The 12,627-nt window shown below is 37.2% G+C and overlaps 1 protein-coding gene across 1 annotated transcript in view; it reads right to left on the minus strand.

The window, feature by feature from the left end:
* Nucleotides 1-852: 852 nt before the first annotated feature.
* apaf1 (apoptotic peptidase activating factor 1) overlaps nucleotides 853-12,627 on the minus strand; it is a 50,037-nt gene continuing 38,262 nt past the window's right edge. The window contains exon 27 of the mRNA XM_030149822.1: nucleotides 853-2,004. Within this exon, the coding sequence (XP_030005682.1) occupies nucleotides 1,858-2,004 (147 nt within the window). The 3' untranslated portion in view covers nucleotides 853-1,857. The remainder of the gene's footprint in view (nucleotides 2,005-12,627) is intronic.

Here is a 12,627-nt window from a genome sequence, read left to right on the forward strand (position 1 = left end):
AATTTTGTTTTAGAAAGGCAAAAGAAGAAATTGGTTAATTGAATTTATAGCATCTTTAAAGCACCATTGGAGGACAGCACAAAGTGAAAATAACGGCTGTATTCAAAACTGCTGAAATACATCCTTAACCCTGTACAGCCTGAACCATTAAATCATTGACAGAAAATTCCAGTTCTTTGAAACTGGAGCCTTTATTGGTCCTTCTGAACAACCCAAAAAATATTTTTTCAAATATCAGTTTCCATGTATGAGTTTCAATTTTGTATTATATTTGATACATCGGGTCTCAATGCTCAAATATTATTATTTTTGAATGAACAAAAACATAACACAAACATGTCTAACAAATTGGTAATTCCTTTTCAAAATTGGCAAAGTTCTGCCTCCTTCCTCATTAATGACAATCTTGTAGTGTCACTGGAAAGGCCTCTGGTGAACGAATTCCTCCCCCCAGTGGATTATCCATGTATTGCATGTATCTAATTGTATACATCAGGTTTTTCAAGAACAAAAATATCACACTGATCATGTAGAGGGCTTCAAAACTCATGTATCAAATATAATACGTCTAGTGTTATAGGGTTAAGTGTATTAATTTATTGTCTTTATATGATGATTACTCCTCTCTGAGCTCCAAGGACCACAAAAACCACAGATTAAAACAAAGACTAATTTGTTTGTACATTAAGAACATTTTCATGTGAAAGATTGTATCTCCTGCTTCAAAGTGCTTTCAACAGAAACTGACTCAGTTGTAAGACATGAAGATAAAAAAAGTATGGAAAAGTGATACAGTTTCAAAAGATTTAAGAAAAAAGAGTATTAGCAGAGCACTAAGTCCCTTTTAACTTCAGCAAGTGGAAATTTAATTATAAATTATAAATCATATACAACATGTTTTGTAGAAAAACACTTATACTTGATCCAAGTTCAAAAGTACAAACATTTCTTTTGTACAAATAGGTTCACAGGCTTTCAGAAGGTTTTTGGAATTGATCTTGAATGCTTAAAATTGTACCTAACCACAAATTATTTATGGCTATCAAAGTGCACAAGATGTACAAGTCATGCTGGTGGATTTGGAAGGCAAAGATTTCTGAGAATATCCATATATACCTGCACCTACAGTATACAGAGTAAGGCTGTAAAAAAAGCTCAGAACTGTTCATACTAATGACTGGATTTTGACAAGAAGAACATGCTTTTACATTGAAAAAAATCCCATCATCCCACATTAAACACAAAAAGATAAATTATGGTTCAAAAAGTATCACAGCATTGAGACATTAGATTCATTTCATGACTTTGAATAAATCAGCAAATGCACACGATAGCTTATGTTGACTGCAGTGGAGTACAAAACCTCTCACATCACATGCAGCCTTAATGCAAAATAGAATGACATTTATTATTCACACTTAAACTGATGCAAGATCACATATGTTTCAGTTCGCTGGTATTATCTCTGCGTTAGGTGTTAATGATTCAGTCTGCTTGAGAAGAATCTGTTCAATTTCATCAGCAAAACACCTGTTTCCACATAGGCTGTTTTTATGAGAGATTGAAGCAGACTATTGCATCAACACTCAAACTGGTGGAAAGCTGATTGTCACTTGAGTGGTTTCATCTGAGTCACACAGGTAAACAGGTCAAGTCAAGAAAGTAACTGAGATGCTATAAGTACTCTCAGTATAAGTGAAGAGACAGACCCAGGTGTGTTTAGTTTGTGCAAATTCTCTTAATGCAAACAGTCTGGCTAAAAGCATCTAGCATTTGCTGGACTTGTAGTGGGATTTTTTTTTTGGTGTTTTTGCTTTGTTTTTTTTAACTTGAGCCAATCTCTGCAGCAGCAGCACCTCACATGAGCCTTTGAAGGATATAGAGGATGCCAATGTTGTCAATGGTCACAAAGGTGGAGAAATCAGGAGACACGTGGATCTTCTTCAGTGCACTTCCTGTTGGAAAGAAGGTCTGCAGCGCCTCGCCTTTGTCCACGTTCCACCACTGAGACACAGACAGAAAAAGACACAAAATGAGCCTTCTATAATGCTTAGCACACATATTACTGTAATCCTAAACTGACACCAGTCTAGGTTTCACGGATGATGCTCTCTCAGACCACAGATCGGTATGACAGGTAAATCACAATAACACTAATTTTATATGCACTTCAGTTTTTCTGAGTTAGACTAAATAACAGTGATGACGAGAGACACACACAGAAGGAGATTTACACTGATCAGCCAATAACTTTATGACCACGAACAGGTAAAGTCAAATATCTCATTACAATGGCACCTGTAGGTGGGTTGGATATATCAGACCACCAGTGAACATTTAGCCTTCGCAGTTGATGTGTTAGAAACAACAACATGGGCAATAGTCTGGATCTGAGCAACTTTATCCCTATAACGCCAAATGTATCATATTTGATACATGAGTTTTAAAGCCCTCTACATGATCAGTGTGATATTTTTTCTTGAAAAACCTGATGTACACAATTAGATACATGCAATAGATGGATGATCTACCAGGGGGAGGAATTTGTTCACCAGAGGCCTTTCCAGTGACACTACATGATTGTCATTAATGAGGAAGGAGGCAGCACTTTGCCAGTTTTGAAAAGGAATTACCAATTTATTAGACATGCTTGTGTTATATTATGTTTTTGTTTGTTTAAAAATAATAATATTTGAGCATTGAGAACCAATGTATCAAATATGATACAAAATTGAAACTCATACATGGAAATTGATATTTGAAGAAATATTTTTTGGTTGTTCAGAAGGACCAATAAAGGCTCCAGTTTCAAAGAACTGGAATGTTCTGTCAATGATTTAATGGTTCAGGCTTTACAGGGTTAAAAAGGATGAAATAGTGATGGTCATATCACTGGGTCAAAGCATCTCCAGATCCTGTTGTTCACTCCCAAAGTAAAGTGGTTAGAACCAAGCAAAAGTATTTAAAGAACAGCAACCAGATCTCAACGAATTGTGCATCAATGGGAGCTGAACATTATTACCACCTGTCTAATATTGTGTAGGTTCCCCTTTTTCCACAAAACCAGCTCTGACCCAAGGCCTAGACTCCACCAGACCTCTGAACATGTACTGTGGTATCTAGACCAAGACGTTAGCAGAAGATCCATGAAGTCCTGAAAGTAGAGGCGGACCTACATGAATCAGATTTATTTTTCCAACCCCTCCCATGGATGATCAATGGTCCTGAGATTGGGATGTCCTTCCTTAGTCCATTTTTGGTCGATACTAACCACTGCAGAGCAGGAACAGTCAACAAACCTGCAGGTGTGGAGATGCTCTGACCCAGTCATCACCGTTACAATATGGATCTGGTCAAAGTCACTCAGTTCCTTATGTTGCTGATTTTGCTGTTTCTAACACACCTGCTTCAAGGACTTGCTGCCTAATATATCCAACCTAGTGAAAGGTGCCATTGTCATGAAATAATCAATATAATCCCACCTCTCCTGTCAGTGGTCAGAATGTTATGGATGATGGGTGTATGTTAGGTGCTTAGACCAATATGACACATTTATTAGTAGAACAGAACCTCACTGATGTTCACACAAACAAACCTTGTCTTAAAAACCCTCCCACTCAAACTCGCCATCACCCACAGGCTCACTTTTACACACTGCTACACACGAACACACAACCCCCAGCAGCCTTCGTGAGTGATTCCATTTAATCTTAGTTTAAAGTTGACATTTTATATTGAAGCTCCATCTCAGTGGGATGAATCATCAAAGACACATCAAGTCAATCATTTATAGCCTGGCATGGACGTGCGTCTGTGTGACTGAGTGTGTGTCTGCTCATAAACAGTTGGCAACAATAACCACGAGAACTTCGTATCCAAACAAAAACCTGACATGAAAAACAAATCCATAGGCAAAAGCTTTAGTAGCATTTTCACAGATAAACTGGAGGTTTTGTTTGTGTGTGTGTGTGTGTGTGTGTGTGTGTGCGTGTGTGTTAATGTTTGTGGAATAGAAACCAGGCCAACCCTCCATCTCTCCACGGACAGACAGACAGACTGCAACAGAAAGGGTGGCGACAACAGATGTCCAACTTACAGAACGATCCCAGTACGCACACGCAAACACGCAAACAGTCCATTAATCACGCAACCTTCAGCTGCATAAAGAGGAGCTCATTTGCATATTCCCAAAATGGCATCAAATGGCATGCTGTCTGTTCTGTGTTAGTGCGCTGTAGGTCTTGGTTTTACTTTATCGTCTATGTTAAATGCAGTGTGTGTTTGCTGAAACCACTGCAGTCATTAAAACACATCATGAGCATAAAATACGGCTGGTTTCATAGGCTGGTCTTGTCACAGCAGATATTCACTATGAAGAATTCACTCATAAAAATCTGACATGGTAATAAATAGTCCGTAGTACGAGACTGAATCTAAAATTGGTCAATTATATAAACTGCTCAGTTCATTTTGGCCTCTTTTTTCCTCCTCAAAACACACAAAAACACTTTGGTATGAGTTAGAAAATAATACTCCTCACATCGATTTTATGTTTTGGTGAATGTCGAACAGTGAAAGACATTTTACCACAGTAATACTGAACCACAATGTCAGGAACAATCTGTATATTTCCTCATTTATCGTCAAGGTGGTGACAGTAAGTACATGAAGAAAAATGCAAAACAGACTGCACAAACTTTAAGGAAATCACCGAAAAAGTAGTTCAAGCTAATTACCACAAAAATAAGCTATACATTCATCATATTCGACATTTCAGCAGTGCTGTGCTTTGTTTTTCCATTTTCCTCTCTAATAATAACTCTCATTATCGTAATTCCACTGATCAGCATTAAACTTGTACTGATTTTCTCTTTCACCTTCCAGATTCCTTCTGATAAACCAACCCGGAGGTAAACTTCATGCACATGGTGTGAAGAGTTTGTTGGGAGATACTTGACTGTCTGACATTTTGCAATTCCACTCTGTTAAAAAATATGTATATACAGTCGCTGAAAAAATTATTAGACCATCAAAAGTCATCAAAAACAATGGTTATGCAATCAAGTACTAACTCTTGTGTGTATCATGTGACTAAAACAGACAGAAAAGAAAACATGAAATGCCTAAAAGCACTGTTTTTGTCAGTACAATGCCATAGATATCGATGTAAGAGCTGAAGTGATTTTGGTTATTATCAAGAAAACCATGGAAAATGGATAGATATCAGCTCTGAAATTAAACTCTTATGAGCTATTTTTGTTGTTATCATTATATTTGTCCAAACACATGTACCTTTGGTTGTACCAGGCATTAAAATAACCAAGAAATTGAAGAAAAAAAGATGGCCTAATAATTTTTTTCCACGAATGTAATCTGTATAGGTTTTATTACTATTATTATTATTATTACTTTTTTTTTTTTTTTTTTTTTTTTTTTACTTTGTTTTGTTTTTTGCACTATCTTTATGCATGCACACTTTTTCTTGCACTTTATTCTGTTGCTGCTTTAGCCACTGAATTTCCCCGTTATGGGATCAATAAAGTCTAATCTAATCTAATCTAATCTAATCTAATCCCACAGATACACAAATAGCACAGAAATAGCTCTTAGTTTAGTTGTTTTTGTAAATCATTAGGTGAGAACTCATGTCCACTATCCTGTTCGACATCTTTACACAGGTCACACCAGGGAATAAACCTGTAAAATGTTCAGCGTAAAGGCTTTAGAGTTAGAGCCCTGCTATCCCACAGTTTAATAATTCACTGTGAGGAAATAACTGCTGCTCTCTTAGGACATCAGTTTGTGCTCTCTGACCCCTAACCCATGAGTCACCAAGGAGTAAAAAGAGAATGTAACATATTGTTTTAACAGACTGATTTCCATTCCAGAGTATCATCAATATTATTTAGGATAGTGCTCCAAAGATACTTAACAGTATAGGCTGTTTTATCAAGCATAATGAAAAAAAAAACAACCCCCCCCCCCCCCCCCCCCCCAAAATAAAACAGTTGCATAAGAAGTCTTGTGTTCATATGTGGTGAAGTAACAGCTTTAGCATCACATATTTTACCTGCATAGTCTCAGAAATTATACATGTGTAATATGTACAGCATGTGTGCACTGTATGTGGCAGGATCTGAAGGAAGTCATCATTTAAATCAAATAGAAAACGTATTAAACTAAAGGCACTTGATGAATCATTTCTCAACCGGATGGTCTAAAAATAAAAGAAGAAATAGCTATGGTATGTGTCATCCTGTGGATAAGAAAGTCATCAAGGATATCATGTCATCATGTCTGTACTGAACTGAATGTAACTGTGTTTTACTTGTGTTGGTCATATAAAAATGAGTGATATCTGTGAAAGAAAGGTTAATAACATAAGACATCTATAGGTGCATCATGTACTCTTTAATGCACTGATCTGTTATTATAAATGAGGAGAGAGAGCGAGAGATGTGTTGCTCAAAGAAGAAAGTTACAGGTGGGATCGATACAAAGGTGGAGCAGATATACGAGCAGGGAATGAGACTCTGAGTTAAAGTGTAATTGCGTCTGTATGGAGGGAAAGATGGCTGCCGGCTGCCAAAGCACTGACAGCTCAAACAAAGACATAATACTCTGATACAGAAAACAGCCGAACAGACAAGCACAGAGAACAAGCAGAGTCGAAGAACAACAAGACTGCATCCCACAATAAACAAGGGCAACAGATGAATGGTGAAACAGCATAACGGAATAGAGAATAAGAGGGTGAAAAATACTCCATGACTCCAGCTGGTTATAAAAAAAGGATTAGCCAAGAGATGTAATGTATGGAGAAAAGAGCTGGAGTAAAATAAATGTTTAAAAGAGTCCTGTGGCGTAAATGCTGGGATGGAGGGAGCGGTGTGCAAAAGTGTGAAAATGATGTTCGCTTCAACTCAGACTACATTTAGTATGAGGAGAAAGAGGCCAAAAAACCACTATGTTGAATCATTTACCACAGAGAACAGTGACTACTAGACTACACTGCATGCATATTTATGCATTTGCCTGAGTAGGAGACGGAAATAAGAAAAGAAAGAAAAGAAGAAACAATGAGCGTTCTTTGACTGGAGACACAGAGGGTGCACATGGGGAAAAGGTAAGAGACAGAACAGACAGAGCAGGGTGCATTAAACAAAAGGAGTGTGTGCAGATTAAAGATGCTGTAAACAGAAGAACACATTTATCATAACAACAGCGACAAACAGGATGAGCCTCCTTCCATAAGGTTTTGTTCTCTCTTATGGGAATACACAGCAGTGTTGTGTGTGTGTGGTTGACTGTGGGTGCATGTATCCTCACAGCAGATGGCTGATGTGCTGATATCAACATCGTCACTGAGGGACCATTGATTCATGGGAGCAACTGATAGATACTAAATTACTCTATTTGTGTGTTTCTTATGTGCTGGTGAGTGGACAACACCCCCCAGGTGTGTTTGCTGGAGAGATATGTGTATATGTCTGACTGTGTTGGCTTGTCTTTACTGTGGCTGCAATTCATTTCAAAGATGCAGAACAGCATCGCCTCTTCCTTCTCTACGCTGACGCTGCTGAAATTAACTGGAAAGAAGCTTGGAAAATTGGTTTTCTACCATGTTCAGCTGTACATTATATGACTACTAATGCCTTAAAGACAGAAAGGAAAAATATTGAAAAAGAGGATGCTATTAGCATGAAAAAGACACACACTCTGAAAAAGCTTATACATTTGATGAAATTTACTCCTTAGAACAGACCCTCTTCCTTGTTTTTTCTCATATTGACATAAATACTACCGAAGAAACAAGAGGAGGAAGGGCTGGGCCATAAAATAATGATGGCATTTTAAATTATATTAGGATAATTTTTTCTTGACAGCAAAACGGAAAGTCGTGATAAAACTTTATATGGTGGTTATCATCATTAATGCGATATAAATCTTTTTGTCTTGAGGGTAATTTATTTTATACAAATAAAACACATTTCAAAGTTTCAGTTCATTTTTCTGTAACTATTTTTATCATTACAGCTGTTTTGAATATTCTACTTCTAGATCTCTAAAATGCTCTTTACTATCTGTCACGTTATGACTATAAAGAACAATTAACTCATTAAAAATCATTAAATTAAAACAATGAAAAATAAAATGAAAATAAGAGAAATCAGAGACTTCAGGTATTTTTTCCTTACTGTCCCCATCTTTAACAAATAATAAAAAGCGTCAGTGTTAGTTGTTTTATGCTGCGTTTCCACTACATGGTACCGGCACGGCTCGACTCGATTTGACTCAGATACCAAGCACTATTCCTGGAGACCGTTTCCATTACAGGATACTACTGACTTCAGAGTACCTGGTCGTCATAGCGATGCTGCACATAACTTCCGTGACGTCATTCTGTGTTTTGTCATCTGCCATGAGAGTTGCTGATAAACTCGTTGCGTGTTGCCCCGTCAAGCTCATGCTGAATCTTTTCGTCAGCCACCAAGGACAGAAATGTCTGAACCTCCTCGACTGACCACAGTGTTGTTTTGCGGGCTGTTATCATGGATTAGCCTACCTGTATATTTACTGTAAACTTCAGAATCTGTTTTTTTTTTTAAATGGCGGTTCGTGATGATGCAATGATGTAGAGACAACTCTCTGACCAATCAGTGGTCTGCAGTGTTTAAACGTCACATTTTAGTATCTCTTCACCTGTTTTGGAACCTCGGCCGAGCAAATATTAAAAAACTAGTACCGGGTACCAGATTCCAGGTACTTTTGCATAACGGAAAAGCAAAAAGGTGGAGTCGAGCCGAGTCGGTACCACATAGTGGAAACAGGGCAATAGTGCCATAGGGGGGAGAAAACCACGTTTCAGCACATTGTAATTCTAGTGATCTGAGAGGACATGAGACTTCCATATCTACTCCTTCCCAGTGTTTTCAGGTTGTAGAAAATATACTCTACTAGCGCACTGACCCGTGGATCCACAGGTTCTAGATGTGGTAGTTTTTATGCTATTGTGTATTTGTGCATGCTGTACTGCATTTGTCCAGCAGTCACCGCCATAGCAATGTCATTGTAAGGCTATTGAATTCCAAAATACCAATATCTCCCAAAATATTGGCCCTATCAACTTGCTGTTTTTGCTAGTCTATTCCTTGATCAAAAATACATAAGTATGGCAAACTGCAGAAGTCAGCTCTTTCCAGATTTTGTGTCAATCCGTGGACACACACACACACACACACACACACACACACACACAGGGGCCACTTGACTTTTATAATATAGATGGTGTAGGTTTCTGGCTTATCAGAAATGTTTTCAGACAGGTGGGATGGTTGAATATCCCACTGGTCTACGGTTTTTTGGAAATGTTCTACTGCAGACATAAAATGTGTTAAATCTTACATGCTTTCATAAGACAGACTGTTAGCCTGGTGGGCTAATGTTTTCATGACATATAATAAAATGTTACACAAATCCATAGATGTATGTGCATTTATGTAACAGATGTATAAATATCTTGGTAAAAGAAATGTGAATAATTATAGTATTCTCATGTGTTTTATAGTAGAACTGGTGAACACTTCTTCAGTAAAACCCATTCACTTAATTAAATCATAAAATTGAACATTTTAACTCAATTATACATCTTGAAAACTACAGCCAACTAACACTGTTGACTTTTCTGCTTGTCTCTATCTATATTGCACTGCATTATGGATATAAAATATAAAATGGAGCAGTAATATTTCACTTAAACTGATTTTCACCACAGTTCTCCAACCCCTGACTTAAAATGGCTTTGAGACAACTGACACACTGACTGGGTAAAAAGGCCCACTGTGGGTAAAATACATCAAGGTCTTTAGTGGAAACATGATAGAAAAGAATAGGAGCCACTCAGTGCTTATCAGTAAAGCCACACCATTCTGCATGTTCAGATAAGCTCTGTCTCAGTCACAAACACAAGGGTCAAAATTAGGGATAGCCACCATGCGACTCTGAATAACCATGATTTATTTCCACTAACAGCATAGTAGCATCTGATCTTCTCAGATGGGACCTCACCGTTAGCCCCGTCTAAATAGGTCTGCTTATTCAGGCTACCTGAGGGAGCGTCGGCATCACTTACATAACTGAAATATCCATGTATCCCTTCAGAGGGCCCGGGCAATGCTTAGGTGTGAGCCGGTGTGTAGTTGTGTCTTTCAGAGGAGGTGGAGGGAAGTAATTCATCTTCCTCTCACATAAATAGCTCTGATATGGAGTCAGCTGGGAATAGGTACAGTTTCTACTCTATATTAAAAAAAAAAAAAAAAAGGACTCCACGAGCCAGCAGGATGCACACAATGGAGGGAGATTAAAAGACAAAAGAAGATACCAGCTGGAGCAGATTCAGGAGATTCTGCGAGGCCACTTTTATTTAAGACAGAGAAGGCGAGGGATTTAGTGAGAGTGTGTGCTCAGGCCAATAGACCTGCAGAGAAGGAACCAGTGTGACACCGAGGCTGAATTATTCATCCAAGGTTTCATCCCCTGAAATATTGATGCTCAGACAATTCACTCTTCCCCTCTATACATCCCTCCATCTTATACTTCTTTTACTTCCTCTGGCGACTCTTTGTTCAACACAGATGGAAAAGAATAAAAAATATGTATTAACTGAAAATCTGAGATGAACAGAAAGATAATGTAAAATTCAGAACGGGGCTTTTATCCTTCTCTCTCTGACATACTTCTCATTCCTGTCAGTCTATATCACAGAAACAGAGCCATAAAAAGAAAATGTTACAGAGAGAGACATCAAAAGAGAAAGAAAGCATTTAGCTAGTGGGCTAAAGAAGAGTTAAAGAGTAAGAAAAACAGAAACAGAAATACAAAAGTGGGGAAAAAAATCCTATGTGAGAATGTGAGATGGGACTAGAGAGGGCTGCAAAAAGATGAAGGTGAAAAATACAGTGTAAGGGTACTTGGGCTCAAGCAGCTTAGATGGACTCAGGGATGGGTTTGGAAAATAGTTGGATAGCTTCAGTGTTTTTCCTGAGCCTTTTTTTTTTTAACCTCCAACCTGTGGTGAGAGCATCACAGGGTCCAAAGTCATTTTTTCAGTATAACTTTAATGCTATGTGTTTGTTTTTTATATTATAGCCGTAGTGACGTTTCCTTCTGTGTACATGTGTCACTTCCCCATCCTTGAACTTGAATGCAGGAAGTATTTGCAAATCAGGGGACACAAAACAGTGCAATGTCTATTGATCATTGATTTGTGAAAAGAAAGAAATCAATAAAAGAAAGTCGTCCTTGAGTCGTGCTTGAGAGGCTCTACCCCCTATACATGAAATTTTGATATTGATAAAAGTATGAACAGCAGTAATTGGGTAATATCCAATCCAATCCAACTTTATTTGTAAAGCACTTTAAAACAACCACATTGGACCAAAGTGTTGTACAGAAGAATGAATAAAAAACAAAATAACAGAGTAAAATACAAGAATAGATTAAAGGACATAGAATACCTAAAAATAAAATAAAAATTAATAAATTAATAAATACATAAATAAATAAAAATATAGAAGAATAGATAAAACCTAAATAAAAGAAGAAAATACAAGAATAGATTAAAACATAAAAAGCTGTACAAGTAAAATCAACAACAAATAAGAACAATAAACCAATACCAAATAAAACAATCGAATAAAAATAAGGGATTTAAAAACAGACAGAGAAGAGGCCTGTCTGATATGGAGAGGCAGATCGTTCCAAAGTTTAGGAGCTGATGCAGCAAAGACACGATCACCCCTGAACTTGTAATAAGGTGTTCAGTCTTTCTGTTTATATATTTTCACAGTCTGATTGTTCAACAAACTGCAACTTTCTTTAAAATTTAACAGAGTAATATCTTACATGTAAATGGTGGCGTAATACAGACATTTCCTGTCATCGGCCATTTGTATGTGCATGTATTTGAGTTCATCATTATTCATCTTATATACAATTCATTTACATGATGTTGTATGAGGACGTACTATTTTTTACATCTACATTTTACATCACGGCAGAGCTTCATCACAAGTATAAGCTGACAGTAACTATCCAAGCAATAAATAAATCAACAGCTCTGCATTATAACCATGTTAGCCTCTTCATGTATAGGTTCTCATCTTTACTGACATGATTAGTCTACTGACTGGACAACGTGAAACTAATGTTACATACATATATCAATAATTTAATGGTAATGTCAGATTTGATAAACCATGATTCCAGTTATTCCAGCTGTTCTTTATTCATGAGCATATTTGTTTATTTTTTCTCTCACATTAATAATGTCTAATTGTATAGTATATATTTTTATAGATATTGTAATTATAGTCAAATATTATTCTAAAAAAATCCTCTCACAGCACCTAGGACGGTCAGCAGCCTGACAAAATATACAATAATGTACTAAAATTACTCTAACATCTGTGCACATACTCTATACATCCTCATTTTCTGGCAGCAGCAGTAAATAGCTGCACTTCACATAAAAATGCACCACAGAACAGAGCAACTGTAGCAAAAATAAAAGCCGACATGAGAGTTTTGAAAGGCTGAAAGGTTAAGGTTGAAGACCCTGATAAACCC

Source organism: Sphaeramia orbicularis, chromosome 12 (genome assembly GCF_902148855.1).
Source record: "Sphaeramia orbicularis chromosome 12, fSphaOr1.1, whole genome shotgun sequence".
Taxonomy (NCBI): domain Eukaryota; kingdom Metazoa; phylum Chordata; class Actinopteri; order Kurtiformes; family Apogonidae; genus Sphaeramia; species Sphaeramia orbicularis.